The 27,220-nt window shown below is 42.4% G+C and overlaps 1 protein-coding gene and 1 non-coding gene across 2 annotated transcripts in view; both read right to left on the bottom strand.

Annotated features, from left to right (window-relative positions):
- The window catches only part of znf839 (zinc finger protein 839), a 51,081-nt gene extending 28,546 nt beyond the window's left edge, over positions 1 to 22,535 (bottom strand). Inside the window, exons 1-5 of the mRNA XM_038777206.1 lie at positions 21,243 to 22,535; positions 14,067 to 14,999; positions 7,489 to 7,617; positions 3,575 to 3,667; positions 863 to 1,015 (exon numbers count right to left, since the gene is read on the bottom strand). Coding sequence (XP_038633134.1) covers positions 863 to 1,015; positions 3,575 to 3,667; positions 7,489 to 7,617; positions 14,067 to 14,999; positions 21,243 to 22,310 — 2,376 coding nt within the window. The 5' untranslated portion in view covers positions 22,311 to 22,535. The remainder of the gene's footprint in view (positions 1 to 862; positions 1,016 to 3,574; positions 3,668 to 7,488; positions 7,618 to 14,066; positions 15,000 to 21,242) is intronic.
- A 464-nt stretch (positions 22,536 to 22,999) lies between these two features.
- Positions 23,000 to 23,072, bottom strand: trnak-cuu. The gene has a single exon. It is a non-coding gene; the product is annotated as a tRNA-Lys (tRNA).
- Between the last annotated feature and the right edge of the window lie 4,148 nt (positions 23,073 to 27,220).

Below are 27,220 nucleotides of genomic sequence, written 5' to 3'. Positions count from 1 at the left end.
ACATGCCGAGTGGCTGCTTAAGTGAGGGACAGGAGAGCACTAACACCAATGGAACCTTAATTCACTCCTTTCATAGATAATTTAATGGTTAAATTATCAGAGGGGGGGGGGGGGGGGGGGGAACGGGGGGACAATTACACAGATATACACCAAAGCAAATGCTCTTTAAAGGAACCAAGTAATGATGTTTCAGAACTGCAATAATTGCAATTTTATCACATCTTCAACTTAATAAAACTCTCCAAAATGTTTAAAGAACAAGCATAGTTCCAATTGCAGTTTAACATATGTCTAACAGATGAAACAATTCATTTATATGATGTTGCTTTAGAATGAGTCAAATGACCTTGAAAGAGACATAAAGGCACACTTGTTAGAACAACGATCGAGATGCTCTGTTCTCATTCTCATTTAAGCGGAGCTTCATTTTGATATTCAATTGTATAAAATATAACACTTCAGCTTAGTGCACATTTCCTTTACTTCTTTAGTGCACATTTCCTTTACTTCTTACATATTTGAATTGTTGGAAAACAGGCTCTATTTCTTCCTTAAAGATGCTCCTTAAAACCTACCACTTTGACCAAGTTTCTGGCCATCATGGCTTACAATGGGTAAGCACCAATAGCTGGCAAAGTCAAAACATTCACCATCAGCAAAACAGGTATCATGAGCTACCAATAAAAGGCAACTCCAATAAATTGTGGACTTAGTTTCAGTACAAAGTATGTACTTTATATATTTGGTAGTCCTTAGATATCTTCCTGCATAAAATGAACAATAGCATAATTGATGGGAGAAATTTTAAGAAACAAATCTGTTTTTTCTAATGTTTTATTACCAAAAATGTAAAAGCATTTACCTGAAGAGAAGAGATCTGTAAGGGCTGCTGAGGACTTAGCATCCGAATGGTACTACAGTGCTCATCAGCCATTTTCTTAACATGTTTATGCAGCATCTCAAATTCTTTGTACACATCTGGAAATTGTGGTCGGGCAGGTCGTCCTTTTTCCACCTAGGAATTCAGCACATGAAAACCAGCTCCACTGCAGAACAAAGCCTTTTCCTGATATGACTTGAGTATCTAAAGATCCAACCGTATAAATTTTCTAACGTATACTATAGCAGAAAAGCTAGCTATTGTACAACATAATAGTATTTCAAAATTATTACTCAAGTGAGAATGTTTTCATATACATTAATTTTGTACCAGGCGTGTCCAGAGCTCTTGATTCATAGCACATTTTCCATTCTATCCACAAAGTATTTTCTTTACTAAATCAAAACCTTGGGAGATGTGTGAAAGCCTTAAAGGAGCATTCCTTCACTATGGGCTCCCAGATACAAACACTATTAAGGATATAATTCAGTTGCTGTTACGATGGCAACAACTATACTTGTAGCTAGAAATGCAAGCCATGCTGATAAACATTCCCTTGGTCAAAAAAAAAGTTCAAATAAAAAGGGAAAAAACTGCTAATGTAAGAAATACGGGTCAATCTGTATCTGGAAAGGGAAAAGACTAATTCATGTTTTGGCTTCAACAGAGCAAATAAGGTACACCTAAAGAATTTTTATAGATGGTAACTGATCTCCTGTCTATCCCTAGCTTTGTTTCCACCGCATCTATCCAAAGGCATATGAAGGTTTCTGTGTGTATCATTCAAAAGCTTGTGTAACACAAATTTGTCACAATATTAAAATGTTTCTGCTCAGAATGTTTTTCTGAGTTGAAGGGTGGTGGTAGGAGAACAGAAGTGCCACAGTACAATCACGTAACAATGTGCTTTGCACTTAGAGAAAAGAAATGTAAGTAATTCAAAAATTATCAACGTGGCAATTTTTGGCTAAGGATAGGTTTGCATCTCAAACCAAGGTAAAAGGAAATATGTTTAGATTTAACCAAAAGAAAGGTCATCTCCTAGAGTTACAGACTGGCATTATCCCTCTGCTTTTAGCAGATTTTGTTTGAAGGGGGAGGAGAGAGAAGTATTTAGGGGGGAAAAAAAATCAGAACTCCTCACCTTAATTACTACGTCCAACATTTGAGTACAACACCACAGGGTGGCAGCTTTCATGAAACCATCACAGCTGACGTACTGCTAACAATTCTCATCGAGGATTCTGTTTCGGTCACCATTATTTCCAGTTTGCGATAGGGGTTGGAAAGACTTGCAAAATGGTGGATTTATGAATAACTTTGCGAATTGAGGGAGGTTACATGCACACATATACACATGCACACTTGAAGTTTTTAAACAAAAAAGTAAATGTTTGTTTTGGGTCCTCCCAGAACCTAATAAGTCTGCAATATCATGCAGTATTTAATTTGCTTATTTCAGTGGAGCCAGGAAGGAATGCACCTTTAAGCAACCAGGAAAGCCTTCAGACATTCAAGTTTAACAAGTAGATTCAACTACTAGAAGATATGCTATTTTCTCTGAAACATTTTCCAAGCTTTGCACGTTAATGTATTCATAAAGTTGGATGAATAAAGTAATCAACATATTTAGGCACATATTTTGAGGTCATAACGAAGGCATCATTATTCCACTGAAATTGACAGCTCATGAACAGAATAATGTGGAAATCCAATATTGCTTTACAATTCTACGCTTTTCCAGTGAGTATGCAGTTGAGTACAAACCCGAAACAGCAAATTGATGAAAACTGCCATTTTGGTTTATAAACACAGCAACTTGTTGAAGTGTAACTGTAACTTTGACAGTGTACCAATCTGATAATTACTACTAAACCCTTAACTGGCCCTAAATGCAAATTTTATATTTTTAGAATGTCAAATTTCTCCATAATGATAAAACTTAGCTTCTATCTTATGCTTGCCAATCACTTCTTTTGCTATCTGTAAATTGAAATTAAAAGTGAAGGATTGCTGTCTCTGAACACGTCAATGTGATTGGGTGATTACTTAATTGTCGACATCACTGCAGCTACACACCGAGGCATCCCCTTTACTTGGCACCAGATTTAAACTGCAGTCAGGAAAGCAGAAAGCCAGATACTGCTGGACCTTTGTGGGCAGCTTTCTTCAAGGTCAGTACTTTGCCGCCAACCACAAAATCTGGGCTAAGAATTTTCCAAATGCCTTCAGATTACTCAGACTATTGTGAAAGTATCATCATGCACATCAACAATGGCATATATTAGTATATGGAAATAAAATAGCTGTAAATGGGTTTGTTTTGTGAATAAATTTGCTTACATTTTCTGTCAGATTATCTATAGCTAGAGTTGTCTTAATTTAAAAGTACATTGCTTTAAGAGGATTTTGAATACATTAGAAATCAGTAATAAAATGTACATAAGTCGGTATTGATTATATTGGAAAAAATAACCTTTGCAGATGTCTGCAGTCTGCACCAGTTGATTGCTCTGAAAAGTTATTTTGGGCTTGTTAGTTAAAAGTGTATTATGGTCATTTTGTTTTTGTGGATGAAGTATTAGGAACTGGGCTTGAATATTTATTGCTTAGTTATCAAATTTGATATCTATCCTGCATTAAAGTTCAAAATAAAGCTAACCACACAGACTCACTTCAAAGATAATGCCTTACCTTCATCAACAGAAATTCCCAGAGAGTAATGACTTTAGTAAGCCTGGGGAGAGCCAGTTCCATCAGTTCCTCATCATCACACTGTTTCAGGAGCTGGTTAAAACAATTTTAATTACTGTGTTGTCAGAAGACATGATATTCAGTACCCTGCAATTAAACTGTGATTGGTACGTCACTAATTTCATTCAAACATTAATATCCTACAGTCACTTAAATTAACTAATGCAGATTGAGGTTTCATGATTTGAAATTAAAACAGAAAATGCTGGAAATACTCAGCAAGTCTGGCAGCGATAGGTGGAGATCAATAAAGCTGTTTTGGACAGAAAGACAAAGGGAATGTAAATGGGGGTTATTAAGGTAAGAAAGATGCTTATAGTGGTACATAAAGAGATTTGAGAATGTGTTAAAGACAGAACAAAGATAAGCAGTGTGCCAAAGGGCATCTAGTAACAGGAAACAGATGGCACAACAAAGGGGGGGGGGGGGGGGGGGTGAGACAATGGTGAGGGAAAGACAGATTGATGGAAGAAATGGAAATAAAATAATAGAAATAAAAATGGGGTGAAGGTGGTGGAGAGAGCTCACAGACTGAAGTAGTTGAACTCAAATGTTAAGTCCGGAAGGCTGTAACGTGCCTAATCGTAAGATGAGAGGCTGTTCCTCCAGTTTGTGCAGGGTTTTATTGGAACATTGCAGCAGTCCGTGGACAGACATGTGGACATGAGAACGGGAGTGAATTGAAATTGCAAGCGACAGGAAGTTCTGGGTCCTGCCTGGGAATGGACAGAAGGTGTTCTGCAAAGTGGTCACCCAGTCTGCGTTTGGTACAGAGTAGACCGCATTGGGAGCAGCAAATGCAATAGACCAGATTGAAGGATCTCACTTGGGAAAGAGTTTTAATGACCTTCTCGCTTTGAATGTTAAAATTCTTGATCCACTCACATAATTTTGACTTTAAAATCTGTAACAAGCTTTTGAACAAAAGAATGCTGACATTTCAACACTACACCTCCACAGCACCAAAATTAAAATACAATTCTTTTAAGAAACCTTTGGTGGATTTGGAGTCAAAAAGTAATTGGCTACTTCAGTAAGAACAAACATTAATAAAGTGCCACATAACAGACTTGTCAGCAAAGTTAGAGCTCATGGAATAAATGCAGTATGGATTCCAATTTTTTTTTGGAAATGGAGGCTAGTGGTGAATAGTTGTTTTTCAGACTAAGGGAATAAGCAGTGGAGTCACCACGGATCAGTATTAGGACCCCTGCTTTCCTTGACACATATTAATGATCTAGACTTGGGTATGCAGGGCAATTTCAAAATTTGTAGATTCTGCAAAACTTGGAAGTATTGTGAACTCAAAAGAGAAAAAGCTGGAAAATCTCAGCATGTCTGGAAGCTGTAGGGAGAGAAAAGAGCTAATGTTTCGAGTCCAGATGATCCTTTGTCAAAGTATTATGAACTGCAACTTCAAGAGGACATAGATTGATAGGCTGTTGGGGTGGGCAGACAACTGACTGATTCATCTTGGTAGCAAAATCAAGGAGAAGCAATTTGGTACAATTCTAAAGGGTGTAGAGGAGCAGATGGATCTCACAGTAAATGTACATAAAGTATTGAAGGTGAGAAAACAGTTAAAGCATGTGGGGTCCAGGGCTTTATAAATATAAAAGCAAGGAAGTTACGATAAACCCGTACGAAACATTGGACTCTGGGCTTTAGGAAAGCTGTGAAGACATTAGAGAAGGTGCATAAAAGATACAGATGGATTCAGGAATTAAGGACTTCAGTTACACTGATAGATTGGAGAAGCTGGGGTTGTTCTCCTTAGTGCAGAGAGATTAAGAGAAGAATTTGATAAGAGGTGCTCAATATTATAAGTGATCTGCACAGTAAGAAGTCTTAATAATAATATAATAATTGCCAATTGTTACAATTAGACTTCCAATGAAATTACTGTGAAAAGCCCCTAGAAGCCACATTCCGGCACCTGTTCGGGGAGGCCGGTACAGGAATTGAACCCGTGCTGCTGGCATTGTTCTGCATTACAAGCCAGCTGTTTAGCCCACTGTGTTAAACCAGCCCCCATGCTTCACACTTTTGTGTTACAACATCAGGTTAAAGTTCAACAGGTTTATTTGGAATCACAAGCTTTCGGAACTTAGCTCCATCAGGTGAGTGAAGAGGTAGGTTACACAAACACCTTGATTATTTCAATGCTCTCTCCAAGCTGATCTCCCATCTTCCACCCTCCATAAACTTGAGCACATCCAAAACTCTAGTTCTCTGTATCCTAACTTGCACAAAGTCGCATTGACATGTCACCTGTGCTCCCTAGTCCACATTGGTTCCCAGTGCACCCTTTTTTAAATTACTTTTTCCAAACCTCCATGGTTCACTCCGCCCTAGTTCACACTACAAACCTCAGATATCTGTGTTCCTCCGATTCAGACCTCTTGGCATCCCTTACTTTAATCGTTCCAGCATTGGAGACCAAAACTATAGGCTGTTAGTTCTTGAATCTCCTCCTAAATCTCTGTCTCTCTACCGCACACTTTCTCCTTTAATACAATCCTTAAAACATAAACTTTGTTGGCCAAATTATCAGCACATCATCATGTTTAGGAGACATGCCTGAAGGAATTACACTCCCACCCCACCTCCCGCTTCTCCTCCACATCTCACCTCCCCACTGTCCGACATCAGGTGAAGCAAATTTCAAACTCGTGTCTCACCCCTGTCTCTTCATGCTTTGTCTGTCACCCGTTTACTCTCCCCTTTCTCCCCCCCCCCTTCTTTAAACTGGGCAGCGCAGTGGTTAGCACTGTTGCTTTACAGTGCCCAGGATCGATTCCCAGCTTGGGTCACTGTCTGTGCGGAGTCTGCGCATTCTCCCAGTGTCTGCGTGGGTTTCTTCCGGGTGCTCCGGTTGGTTTCCTCCCACAAAAGTCCCGAAAGAAGTGCTTGTCAGGTGAATTGGAAATTTTGAATTCTCCCTCAGTGTACCCGAACAGGCATCGTAGTGGGCGACTAGGGCATTTCACAGTAACATCACTGCAGTGTTAATGTAAGCCTACTTGTGTCAGTAATAAAGATTATTATTTAACTGACCAAACCCTCCCTCAGTCCATCAACCACCAAGGTACTAAATCAAAGTTAAAGTTCAGACCCATCTGTTCCTAGTTACTCCCACAACCCTGCTCGGACTTGCTTCACCCCTCTGCTCTGCACTGTCCCCTATCACCATCATTCCTCTCTCCTGCTTTCCCGCTTTACCACCTACTCCACATCACCTTTCCTCCTCTCAATGCTCACTCACCCTTTCCTTCCAGTTCCTTCTTTCCCTGACCCTTTCTTTCTCCTCTTTTCCATCCTTCCGCATCTTTCTCCCCTTCTCAGATTTCCCCACCGTCATCTTCTTCTCCCAAAGCTCCCCATACTCCATTCTTCTCTTCCTCTGTCTGGACTCTTCTCTCATTCTTCAACTCCAGACTATGTTCCATATATTTGGCGGAATGTAATACAGCCAAGGACACTTTACATGCAACACAATTGTCACCATCCTGACTTGAAAATATGTCACCATTCTTTCACTATTGTTGGGTCAAAATCCTGGAAATTTCCTCCCTAGCAGCCTAGGAGTGGACCAACGCCATATGGACTGCAGCGGTTCAAGGTGGCAGCTTACCATCACCTTTTCAAGGACAATTAGGAATGGGCAATAAATGCTGGCTAGGCCTACATCACTTGAAAGAATTTTAAAAATTCTTAAGAGGTGGACATTACATTGAAGATTCATTAAATATTTTAGTACATTTTGAAATGACGTGTTAAGTAAATTTTAGATCCCTTCTAGTTTCAAAGTCTCCACCTAAATTTATCCAAGCCATATGCAACAAACCTAATACCTCTTTTAATCTTGCTTTCTTCTTCAGGACTTGTTCTTGATGATAAGTGTTATGGTGTTTTGGAGGTCGGCCACGTCGTACAGTTCGCCGGCGTCCAGGGAAGTGTCGTGCTACTGTAACCTTTTCCGTCTAGAAGAAATAAAAACTTGCATATTTTACTTTATTTTGAGGGACTCAAGGTAATTTTCCAGTATGGGCTTGGCAAATATCCAATTCTGAATAAAACATTGTACTGTTATAGGGTACAAAGTCAAAGAGATAAAATAGAGATGAATAGGGAAGTGGTTTGCCAATTAAGTGCTACATTTGGGTCAGTAAGAAACCAAGTTGAATATATTTATATTAGTCAATCAGTCCAACCCCAAAAGTAGAATACACAAAGGCAATTCAGTGAGCCCCAAATATAAAACTTGCTCCACATCAGAGTAACCTACACAACATTCATACCTATAAACATTCAAACCTCCTCATAAAACAGTAGAATTCAATATTCAACATCTCAAAAAACAATCTTTGAATTAAATGTTAGAAACACAAAAAAACGGAGTGGGGCAAGGAAAAACATTATAGCCATGTCATAAAATTGACATGCCAGAATAAAACTATAATGGAAATAAAACAAAAGTGGGCATAAAATGTATATTCTAAATTTTAAGTTGGCACTGCACATATTTATATATGAATACAACTAAAATAACATTTGGACTGGCACAAAATAGTAAACACAGGCAAAGGGAGCAATTATGTTTTGTATATTGAATGCAAACCAATCAAAATATCGGTTTTATTTCTGATTTGAAAACTATTTGGTCAGGAATTAACACAAATACATATCAATGTCCCAAAACTTCTAATACAGAAAATAATAACCCAAGGAATGTCACAGAAGCATGAGGAGAAAAATGAATAAAGTGAGGAAAATATTATTAGGATAGTAGACCAACAACTTGGTCAAAGAGCTAAGTTTTAAGGAGAGTCTGAAAGGACAATACGGAAGGGATTGCAGAGAATGGGGCTTAAAGCACAGGTACAATCAATATTCCTGCTGAACTGAACGGCTCCGCAGTAGCCTGAAAGTAGGGCAGGCCTTGTACCACCCAAGAAAAGGTAAAAGGCCCAGGTGTTGAAACAAAAATTAGAACAGATAAATATTTTAATGGAAATATTAGTGTCAATGAACATTGAGGGGCGTAATGCACAAGAACAGAGAATTCAGGCAAGCAAACCTATTAAGCGATTTAAAACAAAAGATCAGCACGAGATGTCAATGAACCAACTTAGCACATGGGGCTTAGCTGCTGCGAGATAGGATAAGGCAGCAGAGTTTGGGTCAGCTGAACTTTACAGAATGTAGATAGGTGAGAGGTCCGCCAGAAAAACAGAGAAACAGTTGAATCTGGAAGTGACAATTGCATGGATGAAGATTTCAATAGAAAATAGGCTGAATATAGGGTAGAATAGGAGGCTGAGATTGGAACAATCTAGTTTAATTCCAAGACAATGAGCAGGGTAGATGGAATCAGTGGCACGACAATGGAACTTGTTGAAGAAGACAGCTTGGGTCACTGTCTGTGCAGAGTCTGCACGTTCTCTCTATGTCTACGTAGGTTTCCTCCGGGTGCTCCGGTTTCGTCCCAGAGTCCAAAGATGTGCAGGCTAGGTGGACTGATCATGCTAAATTGCTCTTAGCATCCAAAAAAAGGTTAGATGGGGTTACTGGGTTACAGGGATAGGGTGGAGATGTGGGCTTAGGTAGGGTGATCTTTCCATGGGCCGGTGCAGACTTGACAGGCCAAGTGGCCTCCTTCTGCAATAGGAACTTTGGCTCCTCAAGACTAGATGTCCAACAATGGTGGAGAGAACTGATTTTAGCATAGTTGGTCCAGTGCCTATGAATGACGTAGCCAAAGAGCAGCAGGAGTAAGGAGCCAAAAATATAGTACTTGGTGGAAAGGGAAGTCACTGGCAGGGAGCCTCTAGTTATGATCATATAAATAAGAACTGAAACAAGCAACAGTAGTCACAATACATTGGACACAAAAGGACAGGTAATTGACAACATTAAAACTGCTGAGAGGCAAAGGAGCGCCAGAGACCGCAGGCAGAGTTTGATCTGTTGACCACAGGGAAGGCGGAGGCGCAGCTCAGGAAGGTGAAAGGGGCAGTCTACAAGTATGGGGAAAAAGCTAGTAGGATGCAGGTGCACCAACTTCGCAGGAGAGAGGCAGCCAGGGAAATTTTGGGAGTTAGGGATAAGGCAGGTAACACCGTTTTGGGCCCAGAGAAGATCAAAGTCTTCAAGGAGTTTTATTGTAAGCTGTATGAGTCAGAACCCCCGGTGGGAGGGGAAGGGATGAAGCACCAGGTTTCGCTCTGTGCAGACGACCTACCCCTGTATATTTCGGACCCGCCAGAGGGGATGGGGGAGATCATGCAGATCTTAAGGGACTTCGGGAGTTTCTCGGGGTACAAGTTGAACGTGGGGAAAAGTGAGCTTTTTGTGATTCACGCTAGGGGTCAGGAGAAGAGACTGGGAAAACTCCCATTCAAGATGGTGGAGAGGAGCTTTCGGTACCTGGGCGTACAGGTGGCTAGGAATTGGGATGCCCTACTCAATCTATCCCGGTTTGTAGAGCAGATGGAGGGAGACTTTAAAAGGTGGGTCATGCTGCTGCTTTCCCTGGCGGGAAGGGTGCAGGGCGTGAAAATGACGGTCCTCCCCAGATTCCTGTTCGTTTTCCAGTGCCTTTCCATCTTCATCCCCAAATCCTTCTTCAGGCGGGTGAACAGGATTATCACAGGATTTGCGTGGGCAAACAAGTTAAAACAAGCGAGTTAAAAGACTGTTTTTAGAGTGCAGTCGGGGGGTGTTGGCACTACCGAACTTCTGTAGCTACTACTGGGCGGCTAATGTAGCCATGATTAGGAAATGGGTAATGGAGGAGGGGGCGGCATCATGCAAAGGTACCAGCCTTGGGGCACTGGTAACGGCACCGCTGCCGTTCCCGCCGGCACGATATACCATGAGCCCGGTGGTGATGGAGGCACCGAGGGTCTGTGGTCAGTGGAGAAGGCACAGGAAGGAGGAGGGGGCCTCAGTTTGGACCCCGATACGGAATAATCATAGATTTGTCCCGGGCAAGATAGACGGAGGGTTTCAAAGTTGGCACAGGACAGGCATCAAAAAGGATGGGGGACCTGTTCATAGATGGGACTTTCCCTGGTTTGAAGGCGCTGGAGGAGAAATTCAGTCTGCCCCCTGGAAACGCCTTCAGATACCTCCAAGTCCGTGCCTTTCTCAATAAACAGGTGGGGACATATCCATTGCTACCCCCTCGCAGGATGCAGGACAGAGTGGTCTCTGGCATCTGGGTTGGGGAAGGGAAGGTGTCAGACATCTACAAAGAACTGCAGGAGGCCTCAGTGGAGGAACTGAAGGGCAAGTGGGAGGAGGAGCTGGACGTGGAGATGGATGAGGGCCTGTGTGCTGATGCCCTAGGCAAGGTGAATTCCTCCTCAGTGTGCCAGGCTCAGCTTAATTCAATTTAAGGTGCCACATCGGGCACACATGACAACAACGAGAATTAGCAAGCTCTTTGGGGTTGAGGACAGGTGCGCGAGATGTTCAGGAAGCCCAGCGAACTATGTCCACGTGTTCTGGGCATGCCTGGCACTTAAAGAATTCTGGCAAAGGCTATGTCCAAGGTCTTGGACGTTTGGGTAAAGCCGAGTCTGGAGATAGCGATATTTGGGGTGTCGGAAGATCTGGTAGTGCAGGAAGCGAAGGAGGCCGATGTTCTGGCCTTTGCCTCCCTGGTAGCCCGGAGATGGATTTTGTTAATGTGGAGAGACGCAAAACGCGGAGACCTGGGTTAGTGACATGACTGGGTTTCTTAGTCTTGAGAGAATAAAGTTTGCCTTGAGAGGGTCCTTGCTGGGGTTCGCCTGGCAGTGGCAACCGTTCCTTGACTTTCTAGGCGAGCGGTGTGTGTGGTCACCGCGGAACCGTTCTAGTGAATCTTTTCTGGACTCGCTCCAATGCCTTCACATACAGTGCAGCACCCAGAAATGGACACAATATTCCAGCTAAGGCCAAACCAGTGTCCTTCACAAGTTCAACATAGCCTCATTAATCTTGTATTCTGTACCCTTACTAATAAAGCCTAGGATATTGTTTGTTTTATTAGCCGCTCACTCAACCATTCCTGTCATTTTCAATGACTAATGTACATATACATACAGGTCACTCTGCTCCTGCACCCACTTTAGTTGTACCCTTTAATTTATTTTGTTTCTCCAGGTTTTTCCAAACAAAATGAATCACTTCACATTTCCCAACACTGAACTTCATATGCCACTTGCCCACCCATTCCAACTTGTCTATATCCTTTTGACATTCTACACTGTCCTCCTCACAGTTCACAATGCCTCCAAATGTTGTATTATTCACAATTGTTCAACTTGTGCCCTGTACACAAAGGTCTAGGTCTTTGATGCATATCAGAAGGATCAAGGGTCCCAACATGGACCCCTGGAGAACTCCACTATCAACTTACCTCCAGTCCGGAAAACATCTATTAATCTAACACCTAACAAACATCCTATCACTCAGTCAAACAGGATTAGGGCCATTTTAGCGCTGTAGCAGGAGCAGAAACATAATGAGAGATTGAAGCATACAGTTATGGTAAACATTGGCACTTTAGGAGGTGACATGTTCACAAACCTAGTAAGAAAGGGAGAGTAAAGGCTTTGCTGGGGCATAGACAATTGTGGAAAAGGGAGAGTGAATGAGCATTTAAACAGCTGAAGAATTGCTGAAAATGGAGAGTCAAAGGATAGAGTATTGGGAGCTTGAAAGTCAGTTTTAAGTTACTTGAGGAAAAAAATTTGATCTGAAGTATTGGAAACATGTGATTCAAGTTGCACAGATAGTTAGTTCACCTTTAGGGCAGAAGGTTATTTTACACTTTCACTTCAAAATCTCCTATATTGCCAGAAACAAGTCAAAACTATGCCTGCTGACATTTCAACAGCTGGACTGCAAATACCAACATTCATTTACGCAACTGGAAACATAACACAGATATGGTTGGTGTCAGAAATTAAACTGTTATATATTACCTGATTAAGTATTATTTTCTCTCTGTAAAATCTAAATTCAGACCATTTGAATCCAATATGCACACCGCAATAGAAGTCAAACTACTTGCAACAATTGCAAATGGAAAAGTTAAATTGAACGCCAGTGGAGCACATAATGTATTTGCGCCCGAGGCTGGTTGGTTATAAATTCTGCTACTGCATAATTTACTTTGCCATCTTTGGAATACCCTTTGGAATAGGTTTCAAACTACAATTGTTTTTAAACAAAGACTACTTTGCTATCTTTAAACAATGTAATCAAAGTATCAAATTCCTCTTAAATCCTACCATTTGAGGAGTGAAAATTGCAATTGGTTTTCTATTCTTCCCTTTATACTTTTCAGACCATCTATTGGGCCCTGGCAGAGATGGTTACAACTAAGGATGGTTCTGTTGTCTCTGTGGTCATTGACGATAGAAATCGCTCCTTTAATGTTACAGCTACAAGGAGCTCCTTGCGTTAGCTACAATATATGAAACTTACAGATCAGAAATAAAATGTCTTTCCTGAATACTTGTGATAATGTAAACCTTTAGTGCATCATTGTTTCAAGATCATTCCACCGAATTACCCCATAAGTATTTCTACATCTTCTCCAGTACAGCTGTTTAAAATGTTTGCTAAGGGGTTAACTGCCTTTGACCGCAGCATTAACAAAAAAGGCAATATCCTGATAAGCTATAAGGGCCTCAGCCATAAGAATTACACTGAAATACTGAGCAAACATCATAGGACCACACAGGACCACAAAATGTGACCCTGTTTTGGAAAGAATTTCAATCAAAAATCCAAACATTCCACAGCATATCACAACAGAATTTAGATTCAAAGGTACGGAACACATTGATTGGGCAATAAAAAACAGAAACTGAATTTAAAGGGGAAAAGTATAAATAAATACAGCTTTTCAAATTTAATGATTTGAATGAATTACTGAAGTGCTATTCTTAATAATACGTATCTTCCATGTTAAATTCCATTTCCTAGTCAGTGACAACAGTTTAGAACATTAATGCTTACTGTCAATATCTCAATCAATGAATACATTGCACAATGTTATACTTAACCAAACTGATCAGGAAGGTCCCAAGTTAGATTACTAATCTGTGCTGAGTTTTAATTAAAATCAGCCTGATGCGGATAAAAGGTATTCCACTGACCTCAGAGGCCTAATGTAAGGATGGATTGTTGAAAAGTATGTGAACCTTGTGGCAAAGAGCAGTAGGGGATGGAAAGCAGAAGGATAATCATAGAGCAATAAACCATTTTGCTGTGATGCTCTTCCCTCATACCAAGTCTAGACTCGCACTAAAAGAATAGCCACATGAGCAAGACATCCAGGGTACTGCCAGTAGCCCTGCTACACACTCGAGCACATCTTCACCTTCAGAATAGAGAAGTGATAATTTGAATGAAGTGCTTTGTTACACACCTGTTGGAAGTCTTGCAAAGATGGGGCTGTACTCCCCACCATTACAGATGTAGTGTCAGTATTTATAGATGGCATCACTACTTCAGGAGCTACTTTGCCATTTCTATCACCTCCACCTCCACTGTCCCCAACAATCAGATTGCCATTGGAATTGTTTGCAGTTCTCTGTTCCTCAGAGACAGAAGCCAGCTGTCCGTGAGATGGGTTGAGTCTGTAATGTCGAGCTAATCCTCCCCTTCCAATATAGGACTTTTCACAAGTGTCACATTTAAACTTTTTGGGTTTGAAAGAGCAAGGCATTGATAGACTTGAATCATCCACTTTTGTTTTCACATCTTCTTCTTCAAAACTGTAATCGGAATAGTCATCAGAGTCCGACTGATGGCCCTCTGCCAAATCTTCAGTTTTTATAAACTTGTAGTCTTTTACTTTGTATTTTGGTGGTCGCGATATTCGGCCAGATCGAGTTTTAATCTTCACAGGTTTTTTCTCCTTTGATTTATCAATGGGTTCAGGCTTCTTAGCATGGCTGGAGGAAATTGAATTTGCTACAGCTGCTGTGATGGCAGATATACCGCTAGTTACAGTGTTAGTCAAAATGCCAGACTGTCCACTGATGCTCACTGCAGGAATTACACGAATGGAGTTTACGGGTGCAAGTGGAGGAGGCTGTCGCTGAACAAGTAGCTGAATTGGAGGTTCAGAAGAGCTGTGCAAAATATATTGTTGTGGCCCAGATGTTGAAATTGGCTGTATTCTAATGATTTGAGGTCCAGAAATATTAACTCCCCCTGAAACAGAGGTTCTTTGGTTAGCCCGCTGACCAGATGCTGCTATTTTGGGCTGCACTACCGCTAGAGGCGGCATAGGCCTATCTTTTTCCTCCTGCGGCTGGACTGTCTGTATATGAACTTGGACAGTTTCTAGTTGATGCTGTAAGAAAATAGAGAGAACTTACAGCATTTGCTGACTTAAAAGTTCACAACTACAGTATAATTATTCAATGAATAGCTGAGCAATAAAGAATGAGCTTATTTCAGTCAGTATACAACAAAAATCTATGCCTTCAACATAATAAAATGTCCCAAAGTCTCAAATACAGAATTTATGAATATTTTAGCACATTAGACTAATATTTTGTATATACTTCTAATTGTTTTATTCAAATACATTATGATCTTGTGAATATTAAGCATTAAAAAGTATGATTCCATAAAAATTCAATTGCTTAGGCAGTGAGTCACTAAGCCCTGGATCAGGAAGATTCTAGATTTGATCCTTAATCTGCCATGATTTAGTAAAGCCACCTCAGGTATTTGCAGAGTAACAAGCCTACCTATAAAGGAGGAGGCAATAAAAGTAAATAGTTGGCAGCCAGGATCCCACACCTGACCATTATCCAACAACCACTATTGGAGCTGAACTGCTCAGCTAAACTGCACGGTCATGCTGGAAATGCACTGCATGAAGTCAAATAGGTCACTAACATTTTATCTCTAGCTCAGAATAGGCACATAGACAAAGGTACAAGATGGTGTCAATGCTTACTGAAAAATATCCCAGAAATTAATTAATGCCTTCATCAGATGAGGGGAGAAAATAAGAAAAACAATAGGTTATGTTAGTGATGAGTCAGAGTGCTTGCTATTAGAAAAATAAAAGCTAGATTTGCATAGTACCAGAACAATATGAAGAATATTTGCTGGACATGAAGATTTATGTATTTAGAAAATATATTTTGAAGATTACATTGAAATACAAGACATGAACTACATGAATTAAAGCTCAATTTTAGAGTACGGTATAGGTAGTTACATTTTTAAAAATGGAAACCAGCACATCATAGGTTATTTCACTTCATACAAAAATCTAAATAATTTCAAATTCTCCTGAAAATTATACAGCTTGGGTAGCACAATGGTATAACTGACAAGGCTCACTAAGAGGTTGGGATGGGGTGAAGTAAAACATATGCTGGGAAATTAAAATTTTAAGAAAATGAAATCAAAAACCAAATTAAAAATACAATCTAACAGGTAAAATCATACTTCGGAAAATGTGTACCTTTAGGCACATTCTCATACATTTCAACTTAATGAAGGAAAGCTGCAGTAGTCACATTTCAAAATTCAACGGAAATTAACTTTTGCGTTCACTATCCAAATGCTCAATCTGAATTGGTCAAATGAAGTTAAAAGCAGAGCAGCATTTCTGCTCTCCTAACATAGCTACAAATTTATGGGAACATGTGTTTCAGCAGCAAGGATTATGACCCTCCTCTGAAGGGAGACAAAGATAAAACAATTGATGCCACATTTTAAAAACAAGTCTTTTGTGTGCACGCCTATTAAACTTTTTAAATTATAGATAAACATGGTAGTACCTTTGATAATTTCTCGAAAAGTGTCCTGGAGAATTATGAAATGAAAATAAAGCACAGGAAACCTCATGCCCAATTTCATGCTAATTTTAACTTGCTTGGTTCCAAGGTTCTGTAACTGCACTACTATAAATAAACAGCTTGTGCATTTAAAAAATAAAATCTCCATAAACAAGCTGCAAAAGTTGCAATTTGAAGATTAAGAAAATTAATGCACAATCAAATATGGTGCTATAGTTTGTTACAAGGCTTTAAAGTTTTTAAAACTGACACTCCGATTATTCCCTAATGTCTAATGTCATGTGATCACTTGCATTACGCTAACATGACTCTACAGTACTTTAAAGTTGATTTTCCACATGCAGAGGAACTTAACCCATTAAAATATTGAATCCAACTCTTGAAAACAAAGCTTGTTTGTTAGATCCATTCTAAATTGGGTGAACCAGAATAAGTACGGTTATGCAGCATTATATTTAGTAAATCATTGAATGACAATTACAACTAAAACTGTAAAGAACATCCTTTAGCTCCTCAAGACAACTATTCATGCTGGGCAAGAAAGGACAGTTCCTTAAAAAGAATTATAAAAACATTTCTTATACATGGATAAATCCACATGTTATGCAAACTCATTGCTCTTCAGATGGGTTTTCAAAGGAAGTATACCAGAGTAACCCTTCCTTGACTTCCTACATATTCTTCACAATATTGTTCAATGCAAGTCACTACAAATGTCCTGACAACTGTGAAATTGAAATAGCAGTGCACTGACAATACAAACGTGATAAAAAATATAACCACCCAGTTTTGAGTGTCTGCATGTTGTGTACTCTTTTGTCATAACAAAATAACACTGTCTAACAAATCAAAATTACTGATAATTCCTTGAAAGATTTAGATGACTTTGCAAAAGTTCACATTTCGACTAACTGGTGCAAAGTTCTTCACAATGATTTACATTTTTAAAAATGTGTTCACAGGACATGAGCTACGCTGGCCAGACCAGCATTCATTGCCTCTCTCTAATTGCTATCAAGAAGGAGGCAGAGTCATCGTTTTGAACTGGTGTAGGTACATCCACAGTGCTGTTGGTAAGGGAGTTCCAAGATTTTGACCCAGTCACAGTGAAGGTACAGTATCATAGTTCCAACTCGGGATTTGGAAGGGAACATTCAGGTAGTTGTTCCCATGTGCATGCTGCCCTTGTTCTTCTAGGTGGCACAGGTCACAAGTTTGAAAATTGCTGCATTGCATTTTGTATGTGATAAACACTGCTGCCACTGTGTGCTAATGCTGTGAGGGAATGAACATTTGTGATGGTGGGTGGAGTGCTAATCAATTGACTACTTTGTCCTAGATGTTGTCAAGTTTCTTGATTGGTATTGGTGCCACACTCCTCTAGGCAAGCAGGGAGTACTGCATTCACACTTCTGACTTTGTAGCTGCTGGACAGGCTTTGGGGAGTCAGGAGGGGAGTTATTTGCTGCATAATTCTCAGCTTCTGATCTGCTCTTGCAGACTGCTCCAGTTCAGTTTCTAGTCAATGGTGACCCCAATGATGTTGGTGATGGGACATTCAGTGATGGTTATGCCATGGAATGCCAAGGGTCAGATTCAATAAGAGAATAACCATTGTGGTTTTGATTATTGCAACCAAGTTGCAATAACTGATCAGAACTAACCAGAGCTGACTTAGCTATCGGGAGCACTTCTAATCGATCCCTCATGAATTTTACATTTCCATTTTAAATTCTCACCAATTGTGGTTTATTTTTGCCCCAGGTACTTGATTGAAGAAACACAACAATTATATTTTTCCAGCTGTAACTCTTTTGGGGAGAGAAATAGAGATATATTGAACATCTGATTTGGTCTACTATGAATTTTTCACCAATGGTGGAGCAAATAAAACAAGACGACGATCAAGAGGTGAGAATTAGAGCACAGATATCTCAAAAGGTTGTGGGGCTGGAGGCGATTACAGAGATAGCAAAGCGTGAGACCGTGGAGGCAATTGAAAATAAAGATGAGGATTTTGAAGTCCAAGATGTTGCTTGACCCGGAGCCAATTTAGGTGAGCAAGCACAGAAATAATACTTGAATGGGGCTTGGTGCAGATTAAGACTTGATCAGCAGAGATTTGGATGACCTCAGGTTTAGAGGATAGAATGTGGGAAATCAGCCAGGAGTGCATTGTAATAGTCTAATCTATAGGTAACAGAAACATGAACATAGGTTTCAGCAGATAAGCTGAGTCAGGGAGAGGTGATGTTACAGATGATGGGCAGCACACGTGGTTAGCACTGGGGTTTCACAGTACCAGGGTCCCAGGTTCGATTCCATGCTGGGTCACTGTCTGTGCGGAGTCTGCACGTTCTCCCTGTGTATGTGTGGGTTTCCTCCGGGAGCTCCGGTTTCCTCCCACAGTCCAAAGATGTGCAGGTTAGGTGATTGGCTATGCTAAATTGCCCTTAGTGTCCAAAAAAGGTTAGGAGGGGTTATTGGATTATGGGGATAGGTTGGTAGTGAAGGCTTAAATGGGTTGGTGCAGACTTAATCTGCCAAATGGCCTCCTTCTGCACTGCATGTTCTTCGATGTGAAAACTGGCAGTCTTAGTGATGGCATCAATATGGCAGGGTCAACACCCAGTGTGGCTTAATTTCAGACTAATGCCAGGGAGAGGGATGGAGTCAGTAGCCAGGGACCAGAGTTTGGAGCATTGTCTGAAAATAATGGCTTTTGTCTTCCCATTGTAAATTTAGAAGACATTTCTGCTTATCCAGTATCAGCCGCCAGATAGCCAGTCTAATAGTTTAGCAACCACAGAGGAGTCTAGGTAGATGATTATGGTGCTCATCGGAGTTGTCATTCATGTACTTATGAAAGCTAACACTCTGCTTTCTGATGATATCACTAAGGGACACCATAGAGGAGAAGTAATATTGGGCCACGGGTAGATTCTTGGGACACAAAGGTAACAGTGCTAGAGTAGCAAGGAGAGCCACTGCAAGTAATTACCTACCTATGATTAAATAGAAAGAATAGAACCAGGCGAGAGCATCCTACGGAGCTGGAGAACAAAGATGTTGGAGGATGATGGTGCAGTCAACTGTGTCAAAGTCTGCAGGCAGCTCATGAAGGACGAAGAGGGAATGTTTAGCTGTCACAGTCATAAAGTCACTAATAACATTGTGTTTTGGATACTGTAGCAGGGGCTAAAATCTGATTGAGGAGATTTATACATGGGGTTTCAGGGAAAGTGGGAATGGATTTGGAAGGCCTTTGGAGAGAAAAGGGAGGTTGGAGATGCAACAGTAGTTTGTAAGGTAGGTTGGGGGGGGGGGGGGGGGGGGGGGGTCAAGGGTTGATTTTTTTTTAAGGGATGGGATGACAGCAGATTTAAAGTAAAGAGCCATGAACAATTTTTACTAACATTGGTAAGTTGGGTGGTCAGCCTTTTAATAGGAATACAACCGAGGGAGCAGGTGGGACACATAACAGGATCAACTCAGATAAAGCATATGGGGAAATAGGACAGAAACTAGTGAAAGAAGAGTTCAAGGCATGGGGAACATTAGAGGAAGTTTAGACAGCTGGTTCAGTGAAAGGGACAATGTAGCAGAGACAGCTGATTGAATGGGCTCAATCTTAGTGACAAAGAAATCCACAAGCTCCTTTGCACTTATTGTCGGAGGTCATGGTAGAGGGAACAAGGGTTTAAGAAGACGGCTGCAAAATGATTCTGGAATAGAGAACGGAGGATGATTCTGGAATAGTGAGCTGGTTCAGCAGACACAAGCAGAACCCAACAGTGCTTAAAGTGGCCCAGCCAGATCTGCCACTGGATTGATAAACCAGTTAACCTCCACACATTCAACTTTTCATCCCATGAATTTAAGGATTGGCCACCACAGGTGGAGGTGACAGCATGGTTGAGCAAATCAGTAGTTGCACAAATGCTGTGGTGAACTGACAGGGGAAGTGAATTTACAAGTACAGAACTACATTAGAAATAGGAGCAGCAGTGGGCACCTTTGTCCCTCGAGCAGCTTCACTTTTCAATCATATCATAACTGATCTGATGATGGTAGCTTTAACTCCACTTTCCTATTTGCACCCCATAATCTTTAAGACTCCCTTGTTGATCAAAAATCTAACTCAGCCATAAATATATAAATGACCCAGCCTCCACTGCTCTCTGGGAAGATAATTCTAAAGATTAATGACCCTCCTAAAATAAGAAATTTCTCATCTGTTTTAAATGTCTTAGTTTGAACTTGTGTCCCCTTGTTCCAGATCGGGTGCCCCCGAGGGGAACCATCATCTCAGTATCGACCTGTCGAGCTCCTGGAAAATTTTATATGTTTCAATAGTATTCTTTCTCATTCTATTAAACTCCAATGAGTATAGTCGGAATAACACAGCTTCAAATTTGAACAAACATTTACTCTGTTTCTCTTTCCGCGATGCGGTCAGACCTGAAATTTTTTCCCGCTTTTTCAGCATCCATAGTATATTGCTTTTATATCGGTCCAACCTGCTCACCCTTTCCTCTTAAGGCAACCCATTCGACCCAGGAATCAACCATCTCCAACCGCTTTCAATGAAAGTATCTCTTTCCTTAACGAAGGAGACCAAAACTGTCCGCAATAGTGCAGGCATGGTCAATGCCCTGCATAATTGTAGCAAAATGTTCCTACTGTTATACACTTATATACACAATATAATAAACGCTTTTTGCAGCTATTACCCATTCCCTTTCAAGAGCTAAAGTACCTAAGAATACCAGTACCTGCGTCGATGGTGTTACCCTCAATGGGGTCATCTTTTGCTGTACGTGTGCAATGCTTTGTTGTAGATTTTGTTGAAGGATTGCCTGGTGAGCAGCATTTTGCAACTGCCGCGTTGCATTATGAATGATTGTCAATGGTTGAGAAAAGACGGCCTGCTGCTGTGAAACTGTCGTTAGAATCTTAGGCTGACTAGGCCGGTTCACTGGAGGCGCCTGGGTGGAAATATTTATTTGCTGAACTTGAGCCGCGTTGCATGAATCAATCCTTTGGACAACACTCGCGTGTACCTGCTGCATCAGAGCATTACACTCAGGCACCTGCAATATTTGGTGTTGATCCGTCGCAAGCACTCGAGTGTCTGGTGGAAGGCATGATACCAAGTTACTCTTCTGCAAAATTTGATTTTCAGTAGGCTCGGAGTTCAATTGCACAACATTGGTTTTACTGAGTTGCGTTGTATGTTGCTGAGACTTGGTAACGTGGGCGATGACTTGCTGTAGCTCATCTGTCAGACCCACATGCTGCACGAACTGAGCATGCTGCTGCTGCTGATGGTTAGCAAACATTTGAACAGCTTCACTTTCGCTTACTTCGACCAGTCCCTGTTGCTTTGCTAACTGCTCGACCAGTTGTTGCTGTTCCTCCGGGGTCAGCCCCGTACCCTCCACGAAAGTGCCATCGGGCTGCACATAAATAATGGTGCTGGGGGTGGACTCAATGGAGATGCCCTCCAACTCCGCCGCCTCCACCGTGAAGTCAGCCGCGCTCACGGCCGCCCCGGCCCCGCCAGCCGGAGAGGCCTCCGCCAACGAGTTAATGATGCCGTTGGCAGCCAGGAGGCCGTGCCCGCCGCCGGGTAAAGTGCTGACCGCCCGAGTGTCCTCCACCACCACCTGCACAATCCCCTCCGGCAGCATTTGGCACGGGTGGGCCTCGAACAGCTTGTGGGGGGCGTTGGCGCAGCCAGCCTCGGCCGCCGGGCCCCCCTCCAGGCGCTGGGTGCCATGTTGCTGCTGGGGAGCAGCCCCCTCCTGTGTTGTCAGCCTGCTCTCCTCCTCGTCCGCCATGTTGGCGGCCCTGCTCTCAGGCAGAGGGAGTCGGGAACGCCAGCACTAATTTCCCTATCGAGCTTTTTTTCAGCCCGGAGCCGGTGCCGAGTTCGAAACGGGATGAGACCACCCCCGAACGACGGCCGAAACCGAAAAAAAATTGGCCAAAGCGGCGCGGGAAAGATTGATCCCCTTCCACAAAAAAGCCGTCGTTATGCGGACGTCACGGGCGTCGACACAAGATGGCGGACAGCAGCGCTACGGGTGCCGACGGAGCTGAAAAAGATCGCGGCTGCTGACGTCGGGATTTCGCGTCGCGGCTCTGACATCGCTGTCTGTCCAACGGCTAAACTAATTGCGTCGTTCAGAACAGTAAAAGGGCTGGAAGAAGTCGGCGGCTGGGGCAGTTGAGAGTCCGAACCTTCCACGGGAGGTTTTTAAACATTAAACCGCATCTCCCTATCGATTTTAAAATCGGCCGAAACGAGAACAGAAGGGGGGGAGAGAGAACTCATCTGTCAGGAGAAAAGCTGAAATTTAAAAATATTTCGGTTTTTTTAAAAATAAAAACGGGAGGATGGTGGATGACTGCGAAGGAATAAAAACAAAATCCCGGGAAAAATATAATTCCTTGATTCGAATATTTGTCATCTAACTCAATAAAATAAATAAAACATTAACCTGAATGTAAGAGGAAAAAATATCGCCGCCCAACGTGGGGCTCGAACCCACGACCCTGAGATTAAGAGTCTCATGCTCTACCGACTGAGCTAGCCGGGCGCTGGAGAGCAGTGTTCACATTCTGGCTCATAACCTCAAACCCGCCTGTCTCTGGTCATTCAATGATATCGGTTTGGACCTTGCGATGGGAAAATCTGCAAACGTTTAACAAAAGTACAGATCCGCTGATGTTCAATATTCCGGTTCAGTGCAGACGAAACGCAGGAACATTTCTCTTCCCGGGATCCCACTCTGCGTTTATTCTTCTTTGATTTGGGTTTAACCCGAACATGTGAATGAATGTACTGGAAGTTACGAGAGTACTTGTTAAGTGGGCACTCTCGATTTGATTTGGATCCATATCTTTCAGAGTTAGGAATACCACCGGGTGGAGAAGATTAGCTGATACATGGGGGAACTGTCACGGAGCCCAGAGGAGGCCATTCGGCCCATTGTGTCGGCACCAGCCCTCCAAATGAGCATTATGACTTATGCATATATTAGGAAAGAGGTGACAGTAAGGGTTTCTTCTGGGTGCAGAACTCTCGAGTCGTTGTCCCATCTGTTCGAAATTTTAAAAACGAGCATTAAATGGGCATGTTTTCCTGAATATCCGTCAGCAAAGTAGAATATTTTCTATATGTGGGTTGTGACCTCTGGAATCAGGGAGGGAACACAAAGTTCATTGCCCTACTTCACTGGACTCTTGATATCAGTGGTGATGTCGGGGTGGGGGGGGGGGGGATAACCATTTATACATGCTTCATTGTGGTCAGTGTCAGAACATCACTGGCAGAGGCAAGAAAGGAGATCACACACACACACAGCCACTGGGGGACAAGCAGCCCTTGTAAATTGAGAGAGAAATATTGGGTTTCTTCACTAAAATCAGGCACTTTTCCAGTGGGAGATACAAACGCGATACAGTAACATCACAAAACAATAATTACTTGCAAAATAACGATTTTAACACAGAAAAGGGCCGCAGAGCAATTCACAGAGATGCAGTCGAAAGAGATAGATGCTGAGCCAAAAAGAGAGACATTGGGATATTGGCAGGGTAATAGATCAAAAGCTTTGCAAAAGAACTAGATTTTAAGAAGGGTCGTAAAAGTGGAGAGGGCGGTGAAATGACGGATGGATTTCGGCAGGCACAGGAGAATAATGAGTTAACAGATCTAAAAACTCCAGCCCTATTGAGGTTAAGGGGTAGTGAATTAGCTGTGACACAGGGCACGGATCTGAAAACTGTTGGAAGGTTTTGCATGGAAGCCCAGTATCAACGGTTGTCTCCTTGAACAAAAGCGAGAGAAAAATACTGCAACATCAACTTGCATTTTTTAAAGAACCCTTAATCTAACAAAACGGCCCAAAATGCTTCAGAGATGCAGAGGAAAATGGACATCAAGGCAAAAATAGTGATTAGGATTGATGACTGTTCTGAGACGGTCCTTCTTACCTGTTGAGCCTAGGTGTGGTGTTTGGCTATTAGACAGACTGTAGTCATACTCTGTACTTGCTTTAACACCTGGTAGTTAGTACTACATTTAGACAGGATAGGCATGTTGCTCCTGAGCATAGTATTCCAACCTCTGTCTCGCGAAAGTTTAACACATAGCTGACCAATCTCAATGATACATCATCACCTGTGTCATATATTAGCATATCCCTTCTGTTAACCTTTTATACCACCTTGACCAAGAACCTGGTTCAGGAAATGGGCTTTTAAGGAGAGCACCTGGAGGGATTTGCAGACGGACGTCAAGAGTATGGGGCCTGTTTGTTGAAAACCCAGCCAATTGTGCACTGAAGGTGGAGGAAGGGGTGAGATCATGGGGGTTTGAAGCGAGAAGATCGGACAACTTGGAAGCCAATAGGGGTTAGCGACTACAGGGCGAGAGTGAGCAAGGCTTGCAACGGCAGGAAAATTGTGGGTGAAGTGAGGATTACAGAGGTTGAAAGATGAGAAGTGGAGCTACTGCATTTGAATAACCCGATCTAGGACTGGCAAAGATGGACATGAGGTTTCAGCAGTGGATAGGCTGAAGTGGTGAAGTGGAGACATTAAGAAGCAGGTCTCTCTGAGGGGTGCGGAGATAACCGAGGAGAATAAAGAGCGTGTATGTCACAGTTCAGATGGTATTAGCACACCCGGCTTCAGAAGCACAATAGCCTGAGTGGCAAACACAATAATTTAGAGCTTCTCAATAACCTATCAATTTACTTACTCATTTTGCTATTTTATTCCCTTTGGAGTGTGATATTAAAGCCACAGCTTCCAGATCGATGAACCTATTTTTAAAAATGTTTGCCATCTATTTGAATGGCAGATGTTTCATTCTCATGAAAGTATACCCCGCATGTAAAATAACATTACGCAGAATTATAGAACACAAGTAGGGAACTGCTATTAAATCCTCCACACAAGGCTCCTCCCAGCTGACTTTATCTCGCCCGATAACGTTATCATCATATTGTTGCCGATTATGATTTTTTTTTTAAATTGGGCCAGTCATGCCAGAAAAGCCGACTTCAGCAAAGCCACGTGACCCTAAATATCAGGCAAGGAACTGTGCATGGAATGCCACCCTGACTTACTCCCGGATATTGAATAAATACAATCTCCTGTTTTGACATGGCCTGGGAATCATGTGGGCAGAGGCCAGGGTAAACAGCAATCTCTCCTGACCTCAGCAGGGTAGTATGGGGTCAATGTGATTTTAATTTCTGTGCATGTGTTGGAGGACAACAGCAGCTGACTGGCTGGCAGGCAGGAGCTATAAGGACGGGTGCAGGAAACAAAAGGAAGAGTTCCTGCACACAAGTGAGTCCCAGGGAGGGTCCTGTCATCATAGTGAGGGGAGGAGGGGTGGGCGGCAGACAACCCCCAGATTACAATCAGTACTTGCAGGAAGAGATGAGCGGGACCTGGACCTTCAATTGGACATTCAGGCCCAGGGACAATTTCAAATAATAACAGAAAATGTTGGAAGAACTCAGCAGGCCTGCCAGCATCTGTGGAGAGAGAAACTGAGTCAATGTTTCGAGTCTGAATGATTCTTCCTCGAACATTATTAACTCATTTTCTCTCCACAGATGCTGCCAGACTTGTCGAGTTTATCCAGCATTTCTTGCTGTATTTTGCTTTTACTTTAGGGGCAATTTAACCCTGTTTCTGCTGAAGAGATGGAGGGGAGGGGGCCGGCCGGGGTGTAATATAAACAATGCATGTGTGATGAATGGTATCAGTAACTGCTATAACTGTACCTTGCCTTTAATACATTGGCCCTTTAAGACCGGGCTTGGAACCCTGGGGGACTCCGCCTCTGGCTCCGCCCCCAGGAAACGGTATATAAGGTGATGCTCACTGGGCAGCGTGCTGTGACCACACTTCTCAGCAGCTGTCCGGTTCTCTGGTAATTAAAGCCTTTGAATTACCAATCTTCTCTCCTGTGTCGTAATTGAGGGTATCTCAATTTAATTACCAGACACATCAAGATGGACAGCGCTCTAAAGCCGGAGAAACTCAACCTAGACGCTCGGTCACCGGAGGCCCCAGAAATTTTTTAATATTGGCTCCGGTGTTTTGAGGCCTAGCTAAACTCCTCAGAGACTGATTTTGACAGCGCTCGCAAGCTGAGCTTACTACATGCCCGGGTGGACCACCGACTCTCCGCCGTGATCGAGAACGCTACGACATACAAAACTGCGGTCGATATACTAAAGAAACGCTTCGTAAAGCCGATTAACAAGGTACACGCCAGACATTTGCTCTCGACCTGCAGCCAACGCTCCGGGGAAACTCTAGACGAACTCTCACTGCGCTCGCGAGGAACTGCAATCATAAAGAAGTGACGGCAGAAGTCCACATGAACTTACATATTCGTGATGCCTTCATGTCCGGTATCAGGTCCTCGTACATACGGCAGCAGCTCCTAGAAACGGGGCAAAGGATCTCCAAGGCACGGTAACGCTCGCCTCTTCTCTAGAAACGGCCCACCGTAACCTCCGTACATACTCCGCGGACCTTGCAAACCCCTCTTGATCCCCTCCAGACTCGGCCACGCTACAGGCCTGCGCCACGCATGGTTCCCCATGCTATTTCTGTGGGCAAGGCCAGCACCCACGTCAGCGTTGCCCGGCCCGCTCCGCGATCTGCAATGACTGCGGGAAGAAGGGGCACTTCGCTAAAGTCTGCCTGGCTGGGC

Source organism: Scyliorhinus canicula, chromosome 2, assembly GCF_902713615.1.
Source record: "Scyliorhinus canicula chromosome 2, sScyCan1.1, whole genome shotgun sequence".
In the NCBI taxonomy this organism is placed as follows: Eukaryota; Metazoa; Chordata; class Chondrichthyes; order Carcharhiniformes; family Scyliorhinidae; genus Scyliorhinus; species Scyliorhinus canicula.
This window is presented reverse-complemented; position numbering and strand designations above follow the sequence as displayed.